Source organism: Nycticebus coucang, chromosome 10 (assembly GCF_027406575.1).
Source record: "Nycticebus coucang isolate mNycCou1 chromosome 10, mNycCou1.pri, whole genome shotgun sequence".
In the NCBI taxonomy this organism is placed as follows: Eukaryota; Metazoa; Chordata; class Mammalia; order Primates; family Lorisidae; genus Nycticebus; species Nycticebus coucang.
Window position 1 is genome coordinate 102,611,198 of NC_069789.1, and position 24,517 is coordinate 102,635,714.

Sequence of the window (24,517 nt, forward strand, 5' to 3'; positions counted from 1 at the left end):
TGACTGAGGCTTAAAAATAACCACAAAATATCTATAAACAAAAGTAGTAAACTAACACTAATAAGGAATAAAGGCAAGAAGGGCACACCACATTTGGACAGTAGTGGTACATTCCATAAATCTCTATAAATAAATGCAAAAACATAGTTCGTTTCCTCAACCAAAGACTTTGAAAACCATTGGGATTTGAAACATATGCTATTGCCAGGAGTGAAATGTTGAAGAATTGAGCAATGTAATACAATTTGTATCTTAGAAGATTAGTCTGCTATCAAGTAAAAGATGGATTAAAGAGACATAAAAGTGCCAATGGGAAAAATATCATAATGATATTAGGAGGAGTTGAGGGGAGTAATGAAAATGGAAAAGAGTCCTGAAGAAAGATTTGATGGGTCTGAATGTGTTCCATCTTGGAATAGATGAATAGAAAAAAAAAGAAGAAAACTTCAAGGCTTTTGGAGAAAAATAAAGCTACAGAGCAAGAGTTAGTACATGAGAGTGTAAGAATATAGAACTGATGATTTCTGCCAAGAAATGATGCAAACAGAATTGGACAGAATGTAGGTGTGAGTTATAGAAAGAATAAAACTAAAAATAGGAGTTTTGGATTAGGAGAATGATAATGAAAAGCCATTGAGGAATAGATGAGTTACGTACAAATGCATGGATTCAAATAGCTTATCTTGCAACTGCAGGAAAGATTTCTTTGACAAAGTGCGTATGCAAAAAAGTCAAATGGACAAGAGTTGCAAAATAGCCCAGGAGTGAGAGGCTGATTTTACTCATCATGAGATTAGAGATTAAAGGAGGTCTGAATCTGAGACATGTCAACAATTTCCTGGCTATGGTGTTAGAATTATGGTACACGTGTGTGATTTTAGAGACTTCATATCTTGGAAAAACAGGAAAGAAGGGGAATAATGAGGCTAGAACTCAAAATCTGAGCATGTGCTCTGTGACAATAAATTTCACATGATTCTAATAATTTTCAGGAATCTCTTGGGACACTAACTCCTCTCCCAAATTTCCCCAAAGAAGTGCTGTCCATGGAACAGGTCAATGAGACCGTGGTGAGAGAGTTTGTCTTCCTGGCCTTCTCCTCCCTGGCCCGGCTGCAGCTGCTGCTCTTCGTCATCTTCCTGCTCCTCTACCTGTTCACTCTGGGCACCAATGCCATCATCATTTCCACCATTGTGCTCAACAGAGCCCTTCACACCCCCATGTACTTCTTCCTCACTGTCCTCTCCTGCTCTGAAACTTGCTACACTTTTGTCATCGTGCCCAAGATGCTAGTTGACCTGCTGGCCCAGAAGAAGACCATTTCCTTCCTGGGCTGTGCCATCCAGATGTTTTCCTTTCTCTTCCTTGGCTGCTCTCACTCCTTCCTGCTGGCAGCCATGGGCTATGATCGCTACGTGGCCATCTGCAACCCCTTGCGCTACACGGTACTCATGGGACCTAGAGTGTGCCTGGGGCTAGTAGCCACTGCCTGTGCTGGTGGCTTCATTGTTGCACAGATCATCACATCCTTGATATTTCACCTGCCCTTCCACTCCTCCAACCATCTACATCACTTCTTCTGTGACATCTCTCCTGTCCTCAAGCTAGCTTCTCACCATACCCACTTTAGCCAGATTGTCATCTTCTCACTCTGTACTCTGGTTCTTGTTATCCCACTGTTGTTGATCTTCATGTCCTATGTTCACATTATCTTTGCCATACTCCAATTTCCTTCCACATTGGGCAGGTACAAAGCTTTTTCCACCTGTGCTTCTCACCTCATTGTTGTCACTGTCCACTATGGCTGTGCCTCCTTTATCTACTTAAGGCCTAAGTCTAACTACTACTCAGGCCAGGATGCTCTCATCTCAGTATCCTACACTATCCTAACTCCATTGTTCAATCCAATGATTTATAGCTTGAGAAATAAAGAGTTCAAAGCAGCTCTTCGTAGAGCTGTGGGAAGAGCAATCTCCCTGACACAACATTAATCCGGATCTGGCTGTTTCTAAACAATAAAGTGCAAGATACATAGGGAAAAATTCTTGGAACAGAAGTGATCAAGCAACTGAGCATTGTATTCAGAAACAGAAATCATTTCTCCTTCATCTCCAATATAAAGTTCAGAAAAACATAACTTCTTGTCATGCTCACATGAGTTACTGCCCAGTTTTTCATTTGAGTGAAAAATAATGGATGGCTGTTATTAGAAGGCATATATGTATTTAGGATTCTGGCTCTGTTAAATACAATCACCCAATCTCAGCCAGACTAGAAACTATCCCTTCAAAATATGGTACAACCCTGATTCTCTGTTCTAGGGACTGGAGAAGCTCCTATCTGTAGATAGGAGTGTTTCCTGAAACTCAGTCTTTCAGTACAATCAAATCGCAATTTTTACATGAGATATTTTTAAAGTGACTGTTACAATGTTTGGTGCATTAGATATACCACATAATGTTCAAGTAAAGAAAATTATCCATTTATAATTAAAGTTACCCATTCATACTTAGAAATACGCTGTGTATTAATGAGAGATTTGTTTTTCTAACTTTTTATGCACTGGCACAAATCCAAATTTGATCAACATACCTTAAAGATAATCGTTTGGTGCATTAGATATACCACATAATGTTCAAGTAAAGAAAATTATCCATTTATAATTAAAGTTACCCATTCATACTTAGAAATACGCTGTGTATTAATGAGAGATTTGTTTTTCTAACTTTTTATGCACTGGCACAAATCCAAATTTGATCAACATACCTTAAAGATAATCGCAGGAGCAGGGGTCAAAGAGAAGACCTACAATCACAGAGAATGGCTGAGAAAGGCAAGCTAAGCTTAAACCCATTTTATTATATATTTACCAAATGGAAAACTCTGTGTAAGGAGTTTATTCACCATGCAACTCATGAGGGGGGTCTGTATGAGCACTGAAGCCAGAACTTGGATTAGACATTTTAATCTTCTCTCCTTTCTACAGGAATAAAGAGCAAACAGAAAGTTCCACAATAGAGATACCTCCTCACCTTTTATTTCTTTTCAAGATTCTCTTGTTAATAAAGGTCTCCTGATTGATTTGTTTTGCCTTTAAGTTTTTTCCTTCCACCATTCTCTTCATCAATAACATACACCTTCCAGGGGTTGAAGCGCAAGGGAAGAAAGAGGAATGTTTCATTCACTGGCCCTGTTTATTATAGGATATCAAACTGGTCTGCCAAGAATGTCAGTCAGCTGCATTTGTTCCATTTCCTGGAAGCTTGAGACTTGCTAAGGACAAGGCCTGAAGATTACAAATACTAAAATCAAAGTTAATTTGGAAGGCCACCAAGTTTTCTTTTCCTGGGCTCTGTTGTTAACTTCAGGCCTCTAGCCCAGGCGTCCTCAAACTTTTTAAACAGGGGGCCAATTCACTGTCCCTCAGACCATAGTTTAAAAAAAAAACTATGAACAAATTCCTATGCACACTGCACATATCTTATTTTGAAGTAAAAAACAAAATGGGAACAAATACAATTCACACCGCTTCATGTGGCCTGTGGGCCGCAGTTTGAGGACGCCTGCTCTGGCCTATCAGGTTAGCTCAGGAAATGAACTGATAACTTTAATATGAGTCAGTTTACTGTGATAAGTGTTTTCACCTGCACTGTACACCACTGTTAAAACAATGGTTCTTTGGGGCAGCACCTGTGATTCAAAGGAGTAGGGCACCAGCCCCATGTACCGGAAGTGGTGGGTTCAAACCCAGCCCCGGCCAAAAAAATAGTTCTTTGGAGCACCCCTGAGAAGTAAACATTATGATCCACATTTTGTAGCTGAGGAAACTGGCACTCAGATAATTAAAATGCCCTGCCTACTAATGAGTAAAAGAACTGATACTGAGCCCACAGGATTTGTTTTATTAATACCCCTTTTCCATGCTCTCACATGTCCTCTTGAAGACTATAACTTTTTTTAGTTAATAGAGGGTAGAATGCATAAGTATTCATCTTTAACAATAGAAGACTAAGCCATATGTCCTCTGTGCAAAAGATATACTCTTGCTTTTAGATAATTGACCTTCAAATTTCATCCCTTTCTAAGAGTTATGGGATCAGATGCCAGAACTTTGACAAGTGAATAGGAACACTGTGTGTTAAAAGGCCATGAATATCAGAATGACTCTCTTAGCATATAAGAAAGTGGATCCAAAAACTAGGGCCCATTTGAAGACCAAATGGATTCTTGGCTCATGGAAAAGAATTCAAGAATGAGCTGAAAGAGTAAAGCAAAAGCAAGTTTCTTAAAGTAAGAAAAAGGGTGGCTTATGCCATAGACAGGACAACAGCCATCTGTCAGACCAACAGAGAGAAGCACCTTGTGAGTTCCTGGGGTCTTAATTTATACTTTCTATTTAATTTTATGTTAAGTCAAGGAAGGATTATTCATAAGATTTTTGAGAAAGAGGTGGGGAGTTCCAGAAACTGAGGGTCCCTCCTTTTTAAAAAAGAAATTGAAGAGCTACTCGTACATGAAAGAAGAGTTATAATAGAGCTACATACATGGAAATACAGCATCTGATAAAAGTTGTACTTCATATCATTTGATAAAAGGAGAGATTATGCTGCAAATGATGAGGGAAAATGGCTATTTATGGAGTGATACTGCATTCATAGAAAATATATTTTAGGCACTATTATAATACCTTACTCTAAAATATATATTAGGTCAATATAATTCACAACAACTTATTGTGTATATAATATTATATCACAATATAATAGGTGTGGAAAGCAATAGACAAAGAGATTAAGTAATTTGCCCAAGGTCACTCAGCTAATAAGTGGAAGAGCTGAACACAGACAATAAAGTTACAGAATTTATACATTGACCCCCTCAACCTAGTATGTACCATCTGCCATGTGAGCTGGAATTAAAAGGATGGGAAGTGAATGAATAAATAGATACAAATTATTGTAAAATTAAAATTTGTAAAGTCTACAATAATTAAGCAAATGCATAAATGAATGGTGTGGTAGAAAAGCATTCAGAGCATGACAAATTTGTTATTGTTTGGTTTTGAAGTGCCTGGAGGGAAGAGGAGCTCCTTACAATTTTTGCTTTGCAAACATTTATTCCTTGATTTAATTCACCACCATGATGACCACTGTCACTCACTGATTCATCAAAAATCAGGTAAATAATTATCTTGCTCTTAAAAATTAATCTTACATGCATGTATAGCCCATATTTATTTCTATGTTTAATATTAAAAGTGTTTTGGGTTTTTATTAAGAAGTTTGATGATTTTTTTGTGACCAGAAAATATGATGTAGGAACTTAACTCATGTTTATATCAATTAGTGTAGGGTAAGATTGGTTTCCCTATACGTCATTTCACTTAAAGTTGCAGTTTCTAAGAACATTAGTTGAGGACTTCCTATATGAACATGATTTGAGAGGGTTAATTAGTTTCACAAGTTTCCTTGTGTCATTTTTTCACTTCTTCCACTGCAGCTGTCCTTCTTTTGTTCTTATTGGCAAGGATCCTTTGGATGTTTCAGGAAGGGAGAGGTATTATGAATAATGCTGGTCATCATTTGTTGACCTAACTATATCTATAATTCACCTGTATCTATACAGGGTGAACATAAAGTTCATGTGTAATATAAAATAGTTACTATTTAAATTCCTATCCTGTCATAGGCCTACAAACAAAGTTAAGAGATGGGGCAATTATCCCAGGTGCAAACACTGAGTAAGGATGTGAGAAATTTTGTGATATATATTTCCTGATATTTCCTAATATAAGGTATATCACAGTGTAAGCTGGATAGAGAGGTACAAGTTCAGCTCTGTGAACAGATAGCATAAACACCAAAAAAAAAAAAAAGTAAAGACCATCCAATTTGTATCCATAGAAGTTAGGACAGAAGATGTAAGAAAGAATTACAAAGATTTTAGACTAAGAGAGAAGAAACATAAACCTCAATCCAGTCAAACACATTACAACAGAAGCACTCCTTTGAGATTTAGAATTTAATATGTTGATTCATGTATTCAAAACTGATATTAATAGTTTGACATTAAAAGTAGCATTAATAGGGGGCAGAGACAAGATGGCTGACTGAAGCCAGCTTTCCACAGAGGCTCCCATCCAGAAGGAGAGTTAAAGGACAGAAATTTAGCAAGTAACCTGGTGGATTAGAGCTGCACCAAGATAGAAGGTTGAAGAACGTACGTCAACCCCACTGAGGTGAGCTGTGACCCCAAGGATACAAGCAAAAGATACAAAATCCATCACCAAGCAGATGGGAGTCCCCTCCCCCATAGGAACAGCTCGCAGTGCCCCACAAACAAATGAGAAGAGTTCAAAGGTCCTCCCACTACACTCCACGGGAGAGACCCTCTAACAACTGGACCTACCTCCCCTACTAGGGTACCATAGCATTCTCCTGCCAGGCATAAAACTGTATAAAACTGTATATATTCTCTACTTGCAACTCTGAGCTCCCAGCACTCCCCACCACTCTCATTCTGAGGTCAGGAGGCCAGATTCTTGGGTGATTTCTTGAGGGTTGTGGACAGGGCCTAAACTGCAACTGGCCAGTGCTGACTCTGGGGCATGGGAGTGAGGAGAGGATGGTCGGCTGAGAGGGAACCACACCAGACCGGCGGTGCCCTGAGGCACAGAGCAGCAGTCATCTTTTGGCAAATAGGGCTAACTCCCAGATATTCTGAAGCCACACCCCCTGTCTCCCTGGACAACCAGAAGAGGCTGGGCATCTACTCAGGTGGCAACAACCACTGAACAGATCTGGGACGGAAACGCAGGCTCCATGAGTAAAGGGTTTGCCTGAGGCAGTACCAGCCTGGGTGGAGTGCGGGGACTAGAAATGCACGTGCAGAGCCAGGAAGGTCCCAGGGCAGGACTGACCCAGAGGACCGCTTTACTGAGCCTAAGACGCACCCAGCCCTCAAGGGATCATCAGTCCACAGACAAAGGAAGACAGGTGGCTAGAACTGACAGCTAACCAAATACAGACCTGCAGGAGGAAAGACAGGGCCTGAGGCCCAGGCTCTAGCAACTCAAAACAGCTTCTCTTCTGCAGGGAAATTTAGCAGGGACAGAAACAAATTCCTGCAAAGTTGTTCTGTTATGTTCTGTCAGTAACATCAATCAGGGGCGGCGATGGAACTCAGTGAACACCCTGCAGCCTCCATCAAGTGCCAGAAGTTGTCAGGCCTCACCTCCCCCTGCTATACAGAGGCAGAGCACAGCAGCCTGGCTGAGCAGAAATAGGTTTCCGTGTGACTCAGGCAGGTGCAAACACCTGGAGTAGCAGTTCACTACAGGCAAGTGAAGCACAGCCCTGCGGGGCTATCAGTGACTGGGTGTGACAGAGGTGCAAGGTGGGGAAGGAGGCGTCAACCTTCCCAGACAGATCACTTGGTGGGTGGGTCCTCCTTACTCCACAAAGCACCGGAGCAAGCCATATTTGAGTTGTCACCAGACCCCTGCAATCCAGTTGCCAGAGACCTTTTAAACTCTCCCACCTGAGAAGGTGCTGATTGAGACAATTGACTTAGAATTATTGAACTGAGCCAATCGCCCGAGGATTATTCAGGTGGTGCCCAAGGTATGTGGTTGCAGGAAGGTTTGATTTTCCTTTTCCAATTGTTGCCTGTGGGGGGCGGGGTGACTTAATTGCTGGTATTTCTCCACAGCTGAGACTTCAACCCAGAGTAACTGTTTCACTAGGGTCAAACAGAGACCGGCTGAAAACAAGACAGAACCACTTAGCCCCACCACACCAAACAGGTCCCCAGTTTCTCAGGCCATAGCACTGTATGGGTCCTCAACAAAGCTCCAGGGGAAAAATCAAATGGTGTAAAACAATCATGGGGCAGAATCAGTGGAAAAACTCTGGTAACATGAATAACCAGAATAGATCAACCCCCCCCCCCCCCAAGGAAAGATAGGGCAGATGTAACTGAAGATCCCATTCATAAAGAGCTGGCCGAGATGTCAGAAATCAAATTCAGAATTTGGATTGCAAACAAGATTAATAGAATGGAGGAAACATTGGAATTAGAAATTCGAGGAGCAATTCAAAAGTCAGAATTAGAAATTTGAGGAAAAATTCAAAAGCTGTCTCAAGAATTTAATGAACTTAAAGACAAAACCACCAAAGATTTTGACACACTGAGGCAAGAATTTGCAGACCTCAAAGATCTGAAAAATACAGAAGCCCTTAGTAACAGAGTGAAGCAAGCAGAAGAAAGGATTTCTGACATTGAAGACAAAGCCTTTGAATGCTCCCAAACTCTCAAAGAGGAAGAGAAACGGAGAGCAAAAACAGAGAGCTCTCAGAGAGCTCTGGGATAATTCAAAGAAGGCTAATATCTGCCTCATTGGAATCCCTGAAAGTAATGAAGTGCCCTCGCAAGGCACAGAGGCCCTTCTCCATGAAATTATAAAAGAGAATTTTCCAGACATGCCAAGAGATTCTGAAATTCAGATAGCAGGACAGTTTCAGAACACCAGCATGACTCAATCTGAATAAGACATGCCCCAGGCATATCATAATTAACTTCACTAAAGTTAACATGAAAGAGAAAATTTTGAAAGCAGGAAGGCGTAAGAAATCCATTACCTACAAAGGGAAGAATATTAGAATGACTGCAAATCTCTCTGCTGAAACTTTTCAAGCCAGAAGAGAGTAGTCATCGACTTTTAATCTCCTAAAGCAAAATAACTTTCAACCCCGGATCCTGTATCCAGCTAAACTGAGTTTCCTTTATGATGGAGAAATTAAATACTTTAATGACATTCATATGTTGAAGAAATTTGCCATAACCAAACCAGCTCTTCAGGATATTCTCAGACCTATCCTCCATAATGACCATCCCAATCCTCTACCACAAACGTAAACTCACTCAGAAACTTTTGATCAAACTCCAACTTCCACAGTGGCAAAGGATTAAAAATGTCCACTGGACTTTTGAAAAACTCAATACCCCAAATTTCACCAGACTTATCAATATTCTTCATTAATGTGAATGTCTTAAACTGTCCTCTAAAGAGGCACAGGTTAGCTGACTGGATACAAAAGCTCAGGCCAGATATTTGCTGCATCCAAGAGTCACATCTTACCTTAAAAGATATAGACTTAGGGTAAAAGGATGGTCATCCATATTTCAGGCAAATGGTAATCAGAAAAAAGCAGGTGTTGCAATTCTATTTGCAGATACAGTAGGCTTTAAACCAACAAAAGTAAGGAAGGATAAGAATGGTCACTTCATATTTGTTCTCATCACTCAATATGATGAGATTTCAATTATTAATATGCACCCAACCAGAATGCACCACAATTTATAAGAGAAACTCTGACAGACATAAGCAACTTCATTTCCTTCAGCTCCATAATAGTTGGAGATATCAACACTCCTCTTGCAGTATTGGACAGATCTTCCAATAAGAAGCTGAGCAAAGAAATTTTAGATTTAAATCTAACCATCCAACATTTGGATTTAGCAGACATCTACAGAACATTTCATCCCAACAAAACTGAATACACATACTTCTCATCAGCCCTTGGAACTTACTCCAAAATCAATCACATCTTAAGTCACAAGTCTAACCTCAGTAAATTTAAAAGAATAGAAATTATTCCTTGCATCTTCTCAGACCACCATGGAATAAAAGTTGAACTCAGTAACAACAGGAATCTGCATACTCATACAAAAAACATGGACGTTAAATAACCTTATGCTGAATGATAGCTGGGTCAGAGATGAGATTAAGAAGGAAATTGCCAAATTTTTGGAACAAAACAACAATGAAGACACAAATTATCAGAACCTATGGGATACTGCAAAGGCAGTCCTAAGAGGGAAATTTATAGCACTGCAAGCCTTGCTCAAGAGAACGGAAAGAGAGGAAGTTAACAACTTAATGGGACATCTCAAGCAACTGGAAAAGGAAGAACATTCCAACCCCAAACCCAGTAGAAGAAAAGAAATAACCAAAATTAGAGCAGAGTTAAATGAAATTGAAAACAAAATAATTCATACAACAGATCAATAAATCAAAAAGTTGGTGTTTTGAAAAGGTCAATAAATAAACCTTTGGTTAACCTAATCAGTAAAAAAAGAGTAAAATCTCTAATCTCATCAATCAGAAAGGACAAAGATGAAATAACAACAGACTCCTCAGAAATTCAAAAAATCCTTAATGAATATTACAAGAAACTGTATTCTCAGAAATATGGAAATCTGAAGGAAATTGACCAATACTTGGAAGCACGTCACCTTTTAAGACTTAGCCAGAATCAACTGGCAATGTTGAACAGGCCCATATCAAGTTCCGAAGTAGCATCAACCATACAAAAGCCCCCTAAAAAGAAAAGCCCAGGACCAGATGGCTTCATGTCAGAATTCTACCAAACCTTTAAAGAGGAACTAGTACCTATATTACTCATCCTGTTCCAAAATGTAGAAAAAGAAGGAAGACTACCCAACACGTTCTATGAAGCAAACATCACCCTGATCCCCAAACCAGGAAAAGACCCAACAAGAAAAGAAAATTATAGACCAATATCACTAATTAAAATGCCACTGCTCTTTAACATTATAATGGAAGTTTCAACACTACTGGGACCTGAACAAACTAAAAAGCTTCTGCACAGCCAAGAACACAGTAAGTAAAGCAAGCAGACAGCCCTCAGAATCGGAGAAAATATTTGCAGGTTATGTCTCCAACAAAGGTTTAATAACCAGAATCCACAGAGAACTCAAACGTATAAGCAAGAAAAGAACAAGTGATCCCATCGCAGGCTGGGCAAGGGACTTGAAGAGAAACTTCTCTGAAGAAGACAGGCACATGGCCTACAGACATCTGAAAAAATGCTCATCATCGTTAATCATCAGAGAAATGTAAATCAAAACTACCTTGAGACACCATCTAACTCCAGTAAGATTGGCCCATATCACAAAATCCCAAAACCAGAGATGTTGGCATGGATGTGGAGAAAAGGGAACACTTCTACACTGCTGGTGGGAATGCAAATTAATACATTCCTTTTGGAAAGATGTTTGGAGAACACTTAGAGATCTGAAAATAGATCTTCCGTTTAATCCTATAATTCCTCTACTAGGTATATACCCAGAAGACCAAAAATCACATTATAACAAAGATATTTGTACCAGAATGTTTATTGCAGCCCAATTCATGGAAAAAGCCCAAGTGTCTCTCGATCCATGAATGGATTAATAAATCGTGGTATATGTACACCATGGAATATTATGCAGCCTTAAAGAAAGATGGAGACTTTACCTGTTTCATGTTTACATGGATGGAGCTGGAACATATTCTTCTTAGTAAAGTATCTCAAGAATTGGAAGAAAAGGTATCCAATGTACTCAGCCCTACTATGAAACTAATTTATGGCTTTCACATGAAAGCTATAACCCAGTTATAACCTAAGAATAGAGGGAAAGGGGAAAGGGAGGAGGGGGAGACGGGAGGTGGGTAGAGGGAGGGTGATTGGTGGGATTATACCTGCGGTGCATCTTACAAGGGTATATGTGAAACTTAATAAATATAGAATGTAAATGTCTTAACACAATAACTAAGAAAATGCCAGGAAGGCTATGCTACCCAGTATGATGAAAATGTGTCAAACGGTCTATAAAACCAGTTTATGGTGCCCCATGATCGCATTAATGTGCACAGCTATGATTTAATAATAAAAATAAATAAATAAATAAAAATTAGCATTAATAGGCCACTAATCAAAAGTTGAATTAAACGTTGACTTAGAGCTAACAATCTAGAAATACCACCATTTTTTTCTTTTTTTTTTTTTTTTTATTTTTGGGGATTCATTGAGGGTACAATAAGCCAGGTTACACTGATTGCAATTGTTAGGTAAAGTCCCTCTTGCAATCACGCACTGTCAAGGAATTAATCCAAAGGCTCAGAGAAATGGATGTGTTGGAGTAGTAGTACTTTGGACAACTCCTCAGCCAACCCCTAACCACCGTTACCCAAAAGATCTGAAAATGATCACGCTCCAATTCATTAATAAATGCATCAATAAATGCATCAATGAGAAGAATATAAATATCTTTGAAGAGTTCTATGGAAGTTGTCATTGGTAGACTAGAGATGAGGGTGTAGATGCTGCCAAGAAATTAAGTTCACCGCTATCAGTAAGAATAACAGTATTCTAGAGGGTGATAGCCAGGAGATATGGACAATAACCAATACAATCCTAAAATTTAAAGTGATGATTAGTGTTTTCACCTGCAGAGATATATAGAAATGGCTAATTGATGAGGGATTTCTAGAAATAAAATAGATGCAACCAATTGAAGTGCTGTTTGACATACATGGAACATTTGATGGACAGGTAAGTAAGTTTCCAGTTTTTAATTCATGTTCTGTAACACAATTGCCAATCCTACACCGGTTTCCAAACCTGAAACTCCTTCATTGTGAGAGAAGATGGGTAATTTTAAGGAAAGACACTACAATATGACCATAATTATATCCCAAGGCTCTGGATCCATGTTTCCCAAGAGACAGCTTTGCCATTTATAAAGGTATCTGTGTACTTGGTAAAGGAAAACACCCAGACTTTCTGAGGCTTACTGGATACAGCTGGTAAACCTAGAAAAATCTTAAGAGACCCCAAATACCACCATGATTTATTGTTCAGTGTAGAGACTTGTGGAAGTTGGATATTAAATGGAGTTTTGACTCAGCTTTATCAGAGTTTAAAGCTATTTGAAACAGAGCTTCAGTCCTTATGAAAGTTGATCTATTTCTTGCTTAGTGAGGATGAGTAAGGAATACACCTGTCCCACCACCCGACGGTGGTCCATGAACTATTGCTACCAGTGTGTCAACCTCTTGACTTTTATCTTCCAGAATTTTCAGGTTCTCATTAGGAAGAAATCTTCCCAAATCGCAAGATAACACCTACAGTTTTCCTGATTTTCCTGGATCCTAGTCCCTTATTAGGATCTAATATCTTCAATCTTATTTTTCTAATATTTTTTATAGTGTTCCTAGTTGTTCCTAATTTGTGGATTGGCCAAAACTTTCTAGTCCACCATTCCCAAAAGAGGAACTTCTTACCTGTGATTTTAATTAAGGTAAATATTTTAATTAAAGCATAATACATATACAGAAAAGCACATGAAAAGTGCTTAACTTGATAAATTATTTTACAAACTGAACCTACCCCATAAATAAATTACATATTATATGAATCCTGTAAGGCTCCATCTTGTCCCTTCCTAAGTATTACATTTTCAAATGTAAGCTCTATCCTGACTTCTATCATCATAGCTTTGACCTTTCTTTCAGTGATTACACAAACAGAATCATGCTATGTCTGGCTTATTTCTCTACATATCAAGTCTATCAAAATTTGATGTTTTTCTATTTGTTTTTCTCTAGTAGATTTTATTTTTAGAGCATGTTTAGACTTACAGAAAAATTGCACAGAAAATACAGAGTTCGCTTATGTCCCTCGACTCCCACAGACAATTATTTTTATTATTAACATCTAAAATAATTGTGGCACATTTCTTGTATTTATTGAACTATATATTGTACTTCAGGTTTTGTGTTGTATAGTTTTACATATTTTCACAAATTCATAACATCACATATCCTCAATTATAATATACTATTTCAACAGTTTTGCTTTTTCTAGAATGTCATGTAATTGGAATCATACAGTGGATAGCCTTTTCAGATTGCTCCCTTAGCAATATCCGTTTAAGGTCCCTTTTCATGTCTGGATAGCCCCTTTCTCAATTTGCCTATTCTTTTGTCAATGCCTTATTCTCTTGATTGCTGTACCTTTACAGTAAGTTGAAGTCAAGTAGTATCAGTTCTCCAACTTGGCTCTTCTCCTTAAAAATGTTTTAAAATGTAGATTTTATTTTTATAAGGGTATGATGAGGTCAGCATATCAAGAGATAATTGCCAATGAAAGACAGTTTATCATTCATAGTTCACGAGTTGGGGGAGAAAACAGGATCAAATCCCACCCAGATATTGTGGACCCACCTAAAAGAATCAACCCCCTACCCTCTCCCACCAGATGTCCCACCTGGGAAAAGTAAACGGGCCAACCCCCATGCTTACAACAGATGTCCAACCCAGGAAAGGGAATGTCCCAACCTCCATCTTCCTGACCTTTAAAACTCCCATTCAGCATTACCCACGTGTGGATTTCTCCCTGGTTGGAAATCTTACCCCATCTCCACCCAGGTGGAATAAAGCCATTTTAATTGCACAAACTGGGCCTCCATTTCCCTTTTGTCTCACACCTTGGAACAATCTTTCAACTTTAGCTCCATAACCTTTCAGGGAGCCAGTAGGGTGGCAGGTCACAGCACACATGAAGCACCCTGGAGAAAACGCAAGAAGGCAAGCTCAGTTGTAGGCAGAGAGAGTGAGGTTAACTTTGAGAGAGCCTTTATCGTAATTTCGAGGAAAGTAAAGGCAAGGGTGGGTAAGAAGTTAAGCAGGGCTAGGTTTGTCTACTTTGAACAATTCTTTGGGCTCTGGAGGTATCCTGAATTGTCTGATGCTGGGCCCTGGGGTGATTAGGTTGAGGTAATAGTGTCCCTCAGCCTCAAAGCCTGAGAAAGCAGGCAGTGGGGGGTATGACCTCTGAATTGATTCATTTGCATATGAAAGGAAACCTATTTGTTATTTCTGGGATGGGTAGTTTTTCTCTGATCAGAAAGGGCCCGAATGTCAGAGCATCAGATATGGAAACTAGAAAGCATAGGTTTTTTGTTTATTTGTTTTGAGACAGAGTCTCAAGCTGTTTCCCTGGGCAGAGTGCTCTGGCTTCATAGCTCACAGCAACCTCCAACTCTGGCTCAAGAGATCCTCTTGCCAGTTTCTCTATTTTTAGTAGAGAAGGGGTCTTGCTTTTGCTCAGACTGGTCTGGAACTAGTGGGCTCAAGCTATCCACCATGCCCAGCCATAGAAAACATAGTTAATATCTAATTTTTGACTTCCACTTTAGACACTGGCCTTTCTTTTATTTCTGTGAACCTCAACCCATGATTCTTTCAAATCAACAGTTTAGTCTTCTAATTCCATCCAGCTACATAAATATCCTCAAAGTAGAATCAATCATTAGTGTTCCCCTCTGGACTCTTGCTTTCTCTCAGATTTTGACCTGTCAATATATTTATAAAGATTTTAGAAACATTTAGCAACTTTGTTTTCAAAAGGTTTGTTCAAATAACCAGACTAGCCGCTATCAGAAACAGGAATTCTCTGTCTTCTTCCTCCTCGCTCCTTTTCTCTTTGAGTATGTTAGTGGTACAAAACATTCAGTAGTGGCATTTTATTCTTAATGCTTACACCTCTGAAGAGGTCTCCGAAAATTATTCAAAGGGAAGTCTGTAAATCAGAGAGCAACCCTGAGGGAAATAGCTAAAATTGATGAAACAAAGCATAGGACCAGAGAAGACTAAGGTAGGAATGAACTTATTCAAAGGTGAAGGGCCCAGCAGGGCAGGGGACACCTGTGTAAACTGAGGGAGGGTAGTGAGAAGGAAGGGAGGTGGGAGAAGTCATTTTTCTTGCTGAGTGAATGATGCTGTGTCTGAGACTGATTCCACAACAGATGTTGATCTTACACAAGGGTGAAAGCACATGTAGTAAGAGTAGGATAGAGTCAGGCAGGCTAAGGTGGACATGACACAGCTGGTCTGGTAGATTTAGGTCCTGCCTGACCTTCATCCTCTATCTCCCATTTGACTCAGCTGGTCTGGTTGGTTTAGATCCTGCCTGACCTTCACTGTCCCCCATCTTACTGTTTTATAAATTTAGCTCCCACCCTTAAGATGCCTATGTTTAGTAGTTTAGGCAGGTTGATTTGGGAGATTAACTTTTGAAGTGGAATATTGTAATAGGTCGCTGAGTTATGCTAAGGGTTAATGCAATCTTTGCTTTGAGCTTAAGAGAGAATTACCACATTGGAAAAAAGGTAGCTTTGGGTATATAAGAAGCAGAAATTTGAGTAAAGGTTGGTGAGCTGTTTCTGTCACCCCTCTACTGTTAAACCTTGTCTTAATTTTGGGGGAGCTTTTTTATGTCTATCAATAAGCTCTGAATACTCTAACATGGTGTGTACTCTTTATATCATCCTGGTTGTCCTGTCAACTGAAAGCCTTTGGCTGGGGTACACCAGGTGTGGCTTGAAGAGCTTCCCTGGTACACCGTGGTGTGGCTTAAAATGCCTCCCTGGAAGGAACATGGACAGATTGCCCATGAGGGTAGCAAGCAGGTTTTCCTTTTGCTGATTCTTTTTTCACAAAGGTCAGTAGGCTGCCCTAGTCTATTTTTGTGGCTCTGTGTTCCTTAGTAGCGTGTCTTTCAACTCTTTGTCTACCCACCCGTGAAAGCACTGTTTAAAGCATGTTTTCACTTCCATTTAGCTATTTTATTTCAGAATGTTTTTGTTCGTAAGGTCATTGGCTGAATCTCAACCCTGGTCATGATTAAGAGGATCTTGGTTGGGGGGTGCCCATCCTTCCACCTGTCTTTCTGCTTGTTGAGACATACTTTATTATGCCTTTTGTGGCACACAGCTATGTTTATATCTGTCTGCTCTGTTAATCTGATCAATTCATATATTTTATTTATCTCTACATCACTATAATGCCTAATGCGGTGACTTTCAAATCATGGCGCTGAAAGAAAAATTATTTAATGAAAGTCATTCCTGTATAATTCCTAGGAGAGAATTAAAAAATTCAGTTGTTTGAATTTATATTCAAACATTGGATATAAAAACAAGACAGGAGTTACCTACATAATTTCCCTCAGTGCCAAGCATACCTGCATTCACAAACCCTTGCCTTTATCTCCTAAGCCTTATGAAATCCATCTTTATGTGAATGACTTATTTGGAGAACTTGGTTTCTCCTGACATCTCAGTGTTTTATAGCCTTTTTGTCAGAAAGTGCTTAAACTTCCTCATACCAAAAGAATACTTATCTACATTTTTAGCACTTTACAGAGATAAAAAGATTTTTGCTGTCTGAATTATTTTCCTCTGGTATTAAATTAGATGTTCCTGTCCAAGTTTAGTCATTTATTTTCCTCTTGCTTTAGTTGTCCTTAAATCTCAGAAGGCCCTAGTCCTTAGATTCCCAGAAGGCTACAAATACTCTTCAATCCAATTATAGAATCTAACTTGACATATGAATACAGATGAGGCTATTTTCAGCCTTTTATTTAAGACTTAAAAAAGGTGTAGACATCTAAGTGTCCAAATAAACTTTTTATGAAATGCTTCAGTGCATTTTCTTTCAATCATTTAATTTTTCAGTACAAATGTCTTTGCTTTTACAGCTGACTTTGTGCTTCCTTTTTCAACATTCAAAAGACCTACAGGACTGTAAGTCGCCAAACTCAAAATCACATGTCAGCTTCCTTGATCTTTTACATATAAGTGGGTAAGTGTATTTTCTTTGTTAATTACTATCTGAGGAAAAAAATGTTTTCTAACAGGATTTCTAATTTGAATACACTTGCATAAATTGTTTTTATTGCTATGAAGAAGATTCTGTGCCAAAGCAAAAAATGTATTTGCTCATTTTCTTGAAATGAAAGTGCATCTGCTCTGACTGACTGCACAGGCACACAAATACAAACACATATATGCACCCACACACCCCACATTTTACGCAAATACAACCACATATATGTACACACACCACATCTTAACACGTCAAGCTGAATTTTGAAGCATAAAGTAATAGAAATAGCTCAGACAGCAAGAAAGTTCATCAGTGAACATCTCTTTTTCAAATAAAAGATGATTTTTAAAAGATAAAACAATTAAGAATGATATGGATTATAGTAGAAAAGCAGAGAACACATTATAGAAAAAAATAGTAAATAAGAAAACTCAGAAATGAAAGGAGAATTAATGCCATGATATTGATCATTTAATTATAGTCTATTGTGTGTCCAGTACTGTTGTAAGGGCTACAGATCGTTTTGAATATATGCTATAGCCCCTTCCCCAAAGAAACAATCTAAGTAAGGATATGAGGCACCTATATAGGCAAATTAATTATAAAGTAATGCAACATGGTATCTAACCTATTCACATACGTCCGTAATTTTAAGATACCTAGGAGTTATGAAGAGAAAGAGCATCTATGTGGGCTGTAGTAGTCAGGGAGGTTTTTTTTTCCCATTTATTTTATTTTTTTATTAAATCATAGCTGTGTACATTAATGCGATCATGGGGCACCATACACTGGTTTTATAGACCATTTGACATATTTTCATCACACTGGTTAACATAGCCTTCCTGGCATTTTCTTAGTTATTGTGTTAAAACATTTATATTCTATATTTACAAAGTTTCACATGTACCCTTGTAAGATGCACCGTAGGTGATTGGTGGGAGTCAGGGAGGTTTTATCGAAGAACATGAGTCATGAAGGAGATTTGAATATGAAAAACAATGAGAAGACAAGTATATAAAACATCATGAAAACAGGCATAAAGACAGTGCTATGGCTATGACCAAGAATAAAAGATATTGATCCTATATCCAAATTCTTGAGAAGAAGTTAATGATTTCAGGAGACACTGAAAGCTGTTTGATTTATAAACGTACTGAAATTTAGCAACATCTCCTTGACCTTCCTCATTTTTGAGTGTATTCACCATCCATATCCTTGAGTTACCTATTTACTTACCCCTTTGTCCTCTTTTGTCATCTCCCTAATTTTAATATTAAAGAATAAAGTTCATATTATAAAATTTGATAATTTCAGAAAATCAGATAAAGTTGAATTATTCTAGAAAATTCAGAAATGGTAAAATAATTTTTACATGTGCTCGCTTCGGCAGCACATATACTAAAATTGGAACGATACAGAGAAGATTAGCATGGCCCCTGCGCAAGGATGACACGCAAATTCGTGAAGTGTTCCATATTTAAAAAATAAAAAAATAAAAAAAAATAATTTTTACGTGAACAAGCAGTAAGGTGCTATGTTTTAGTCCCCTGGAAAAAGCACATGGGTAGATAATCATACTGTAAGATAAAGAACAGGTGGCATAAAATGTGGTTGGTAAAAAGCTAATTAGAAGTTACAAGACAAATTCCAGTACTGGGGCTACAACTCGAGCATATTATTTGTGTGTTTTTTTAACTTTATTCAGCTCAAAAACTTTGAGAGCATGATAAACTACAAATATGTAATATTCTAGGGATTCAACTATTAATAAAATACATTGTTCCTGCCCATAAGAAATACAATCTATAGAGGAAACAAAATACATAGGAGATTAATTCAAATCAATATGCTAAGTGCAATGATAAAGATGCTCACAGGTTACTTGTCCTAGGAGAGGGCACTTAGTGCACTGCCTTACCTGTGAGATACAGAGACACTTGAGCTATCCAGCAGGACATTAGGCGGCTCAAAATGAGGTAGCTCATATGAAAACATCTTATACAAAGGAAAAGGCTATTGTAGCAGGTGCATGGAACTACTTAAGCAGATAAATCATGGCACAGATGATGAATAGTGAACATACACAAGTGTGTCCTTACATTTTATAGCCATTAATAAGTAGCCAACAAGCTGAGAAATGCTGAGTGGTGCTGAGAGGTTTCTCCCAAACCTCTGAACCTGATTCCAAAAGTAAAAATAATTTGGCTTCTTGGAGGAATAATGGCCTAGACTATAATGTAACGTAAAGTTCCAGAAATAGTCTCTTCTCTTTCCTTTTACCCTGACACTTCTTGACTATTCTATTTGCAAGAAAGTCAAGGTGCATTCTTGCTACTTCCTTCCCTTTTTTCTTGGCCTTCATCTTCTGCTTCTCCCTTATCCTAAGGGATAATCCATCTATTTTGAATCACAGACAGAACTGCCATAGCATGTGACACAGATTTTATGCTTATGCCTCTTTCCAAATTCATAAACATACAGACATGTACTAGATTCATGAAGAATAACCCAAAGACTAGAGACTCCTTACATGAGAGAAAAAAGTGTAGATTCATTAAAGAACTCTGATTTGATCATTCTACAATGGATACATGTATCCATTAATCACATTGTATCCCGTAAATACTGTATATATAATTATTATTTGACAGTTAAATATGAAATCTAAAAAGAAAACTAATTTTTAAAAATATGAAAATGGCAATCTTATATTTAATTATACATAAATTCCTTCACTCATTTAAAAAACAATTGCAAGGGGGGGCAGAGACAAGATGGCTGACTGAGCCAGCTTTCCACAGAGGCTCCCATCCAGAAGGAGAGTTAAAGGACAGAAATTTAGCAAGTAATCTGGTGGATTAGAGCTGCACCAAGAGAGAAGGTTGAAGAACACACATCAACCCCACTGAGGCAAGCTGCGACCCCAAGGATACAAACAAAAGGTACAAAATCCATCACCAAGTGAACAGGAGTCCCCTTCCCGCATGAGAACGGCTCGGAGTGCCCCACAAACAAAGGAGAGTTCAAAGGTCCTCCCACTACACTCCACGGGAGAGACCCTCTAAAAACTGGACCTACCTCCCCTACTAGGGGGCCACAGCATTCTCCTGCTAGGCATAAAACTGTATGTATTCTCTACCTGCAACTCTGAGCTCCCAGCACTCCCCTCCACTCTCACTCTGAGCTCTGGAGGCCTGTCCCCCAGGAGTCCAGATTCTTGGGTGATTTCTCGAGGAGTGTGGACATGGCCTAAACTGCAGCTGGTCAGAGCTGACTCTGGGAGGTGGGAGGGGGGTGGAAGGAGGGTGATTGGTCAGATTACACCTGCGGTGCATCTTACAAGGGTATATGTGAAACTTAGTAAGTGTAGAATGTAAATGTCTTAACACAATAACTAAGAAAATGCCAGGAAGGCTATGTTAACCACTGTGATGAAAATGTGTCAAATGGTCTATAAAACCAGTGTGTGGTGCCCCATGATCGCATTAATGTACACAGCTATGATTTAGTAATAATAAAAAAAAAACTGCAAGGATAAGAACATAGAGTCGAATACAGGGAACCCGTGTCCTGATTCAGAGGTCCAGGATTTTCTAGTGTTCGGGTAGCAGACCTGGATATTTGTCTCTCTACTCCAGTGACCGTGGATGTGTATAACAAAGGCCAAAACAGCTAACACATGAATTGCAGCTTCTACATGTCCTGCATCAGTTAATTCCTTTTATGGCCTTAGATAGTATGCTCCATTATTTGTGTTATGCAAATGAAAAAAACTGAGTCCCACTGAGGTTCATAGCATGAAGTGGCAAAAGCAAGATTTAAACTCTAGGATTCTGGCTCCTGAATGCATGCTCTCAGGTACAGACCTTTACTGCTTTCATAATAATGCTAATTAAATAAATAATGATATTGGGAAAAGAAACCAACATATTAGAAGTGAATATACATGTAAAGAGTTCCACACAGTACAAGGAAAACTATTTAAATGGTCTTTTCCATAGTAAAGGTAATCTTCTTAAGCTGAGAATTTTCTCTCATTTTATCAAATATTTTTGGAAAACATTAAATGTCTTTTTAAACTTTTGAGTATTTCTGTCACATAAGCAGTCATCCCCCTGTTACTGCAGATCAGTAATTTCTTGTAAAAATCATCAAGGGAATATCTGCATTCAGATAAAATGAGACAGAAAGATGTTAAAATTCTGAGTCTGACAATATAAAGTGAAAGCATTGGGAAAATGTTTTTATTGCAATAATAGTTTTCACTTTGTCTCTCCCAAACTCATTCAGAGAAAAGTTATCCAGATGCGAGGTTTCAACAAAACCACAGTGGTTACACAATTTATCCTGGTGGGCTTCTCCAGCCTGGGGGAGCTCCAGCTGCTGCTTTTCGTCATCTTCTTTCTCCTGTACTTGACAATTTTGCTGGCCAATGTGACCATCATGGCTCTTATTCGCCTCCACCGGACTCTACACACTCCTATGTATGGTTTCCTGTTCATCCTTTCATTTTCTGAGTCCTGCTACACTTTTGTCATCATCCCTCAGCTGCTGGTCCACCTGCTCTCAGAGACCAAGACTATCTCCTTTGTGGCCTGTGCCACCCAGCTTTTCTTCTTCCTTGGTTTTGCCTGCACCAATTGTTTTCTCATTGCTGTGATGGGATATGACCGCTATGTAGCAATTTGTTGCCCCCTGAGGTATACACTCATCATGAACAAAAGGCTAGGGTTGGGGCTGGTTTCTCTATCAGGAGTCACAGGTTTCTTTATTGCTCTGGTAGCCACCAACCTTATCTGTGACATGCCTTTTTGTGGCCCCAACATGGTCAACCACTATTTCTGTGATATGGCACCTGTGATCAAGTTAGCCTGCACTGATACCCATGTGAAAGAGCTGGTTCTATTCAACCTCAGCATCCTGGTAATCATAGTGCCTTTTCTGTTAATTGTCATTTCCTATGGCTTCATAGTTAACACCATCCTGAAGATCCCCTCGGCTGAGGGCAAGAGGAAGGCCTTTGCCACCTGTGCCTCACATCTCACTGTGGTCTTTGTCCACTATGGCTGTGCCTCTATCATCTACCTTCGGCCCAAGTCCAAGTCTGCCTCAGACAAGGATCAGTTGGTGGCAGTGACCTACACTGTGGTTACTCCCCTGCTTAATCCTCTTGTCTACAGTTTGAGGAACCAGGAAGTAAAAACTGCCCTGAAAAGAGTTCTGGGAATGCCTGGAGCAACCAAGATGAGCTAACAAAGAAATTTAAAATTAACCTAGGAAAGTAAGCAAGAAATTGAAGGCATGAGCTTTTCTCTGACCTTTGAGCTATGACTTGGATTATGCTTCAGAAATGTCTTGGACAGTGTTTCCAAGAACTAAGACTCCATTGCCTTTTTTCTTTTCTCCCACATAAGAAAAGTTGAAGGTAATGTACGCCCTACATTGCCCAATGCCAAGGAAAGAAGGAGGAAGGGAAGGAAGGGAGGGTAAAGGGAGGGGAGGGAAGGGAAGGAAAGGGAAGGGAAAAAAAGAGTAAAGAAAAGAAGAGAAGAGAAAAGAAAAGAAATGGAAACAAAAGAAAAAAGAAAAGAAGGAATTCACACTTGACATAAAGAAAAAATTATGAGAGTTTTTCAAGGGAAAACACAAACCCAAAATGAAAGTCAGGACAAGGATTGCTTTACTGGATGAAAAAAAGATGAAGTGGCTAGGAGCGTTTTATCTAGGGCACAGACATTCACCTAGTAAACACTCTAGTGGATTCCCTGTGTACCAAGGAGAGAAGTTTGAGATAAACTAATTTATAGTTTACGGAAGGAGAGAGAGAGGGTAAATGGAAGGATGAGCACTGAAAAAAATATACAATAATGTAAGATAAGCATATCTATTAAAAAAGATACGTTTTGTATTGGATACGATTTGTATCATGAAAATCAAAAGAACAAATATTTATTCTTTCTGAAAGAGAAAAAGGTTTGGAATTAGTGGGATGGGAAGAGAGGAGAGAAAATTTAAACCAGGTCTTAGATAGAGAACAAGATGTCAATGCTGAGGCACTGGGTTTCCAGTGAGAAAAAAAATTAGTTACAATTACCAGAATTGCTGATTTTTTTTCAAAACTTAATTCTAGATTTGTATTAATATTACTCTAGAATTCTATTAATATTATATTATAGCCTCTGACCCCACCCATTGGTATGCACCTGTTACGTAAAACTATTGAAAATGAAGAGACTTCGTTGTTTTTCATCTGGACAACTGATTTTTCTTTGAGTGAGTGAATATGGGAATTATCTAGTTAGCACAATGTTTTTCTTCTAGGTAAGAGAATCAATTACTGTTTATTATAGTCTTATTCTGCCCAGAGGCCCAACACAAAATAGAATAAAAACCTCTTGATTTGTTAAAAATGTATTAAATCATGCAAATGGAAAGTTATGTTATTATTACTTATATGACTGTGAAAATCACATATAAACAAGAAAAGAATTCTTATAACACAGATTAACCAGCATGTTCTACTCTGGTGTAAAGCACCCTGATTCCAATGCCACAATCAACACCGATGTTGAGAAGATTGCTTTCAGTTGTGCTTGTATATTTCAGCCCCTACAAATTGCCAGATGTATTTGTTCTCAAAAGTATTTATAGCAGTTGTATTTATGATTCTATTTACTCTATTTGTGAAATGTAATTTTATACTATGTAACCTGGTGAAATATGATTGCAAAAAAAAAACCCTACTCATTTCTTTTTTTTTTATTAATATTAAATCATAGCTGTATACATTAATGCGATCATGGGGCACCATACACTTGTTTTATGAACAGTTTGACACATTTTCATCACACTGGTTAACATAGCCTTCCTGGCATTTTCTTAGTTATTGTGTTAAGACAATTATATTCTACATTTACTAAGTTTCACTTAGAGACATTTGAAAAATAATCCAAGTAAGTGAGACTTCCAGATTTTTATGATGTTTTTTGGAACTTAGTAGGT

General features: G+C 38.5%; 2 protein-coding genes and 1 non-coding gene across 3 annotated transcripts; all 3 read left to right on the forward strand.

Moving 5' to 3' along the window:
• Window positions 1–1,046: 1,046 nt before the first annotated feature.
• Window positions 1,047–1,991, forward strand: LOC128597505 (olfactory receptor 10K2). The gene has a single exon (XM_053607920.1). The coding sequence runs from the start codon at window positions 1,047–1,049 to the stop codon at window positions 1,989–1,991; it is 945 nt and encodes a 314-aa protein (XP_053463895.1).
• Window positions 1,992–18,889: 16,898 nt separating this feature from the next.
• LOC128597787 (U6 spliceosomal RNA) lies at window positions 18,890–18,996 on the forward strand. The gene has a single exon (XR_008383347.1). It is a non-coding gene; the product is annotated as a U6 spliceosomal RNA (small nuclear RNA).
• A 2,824-nt stretch (window positions 18,997–21,820) lies between these two features.
• On the forward strand, window positions 21,821–22,768 carry LOC128595526 (olfactory receptor 10T2). The gene has a single exon (XM_053604223.1). It carries the CDS (start codon window positions 21,821–21,823, stop codon window positions 22,766–22,768), a length of 948 nt encoding a protein of 315 aa, XP_053460198.1.
• Window positions 22,769–24,517: the final 1,749 nt, after the last annotated feature.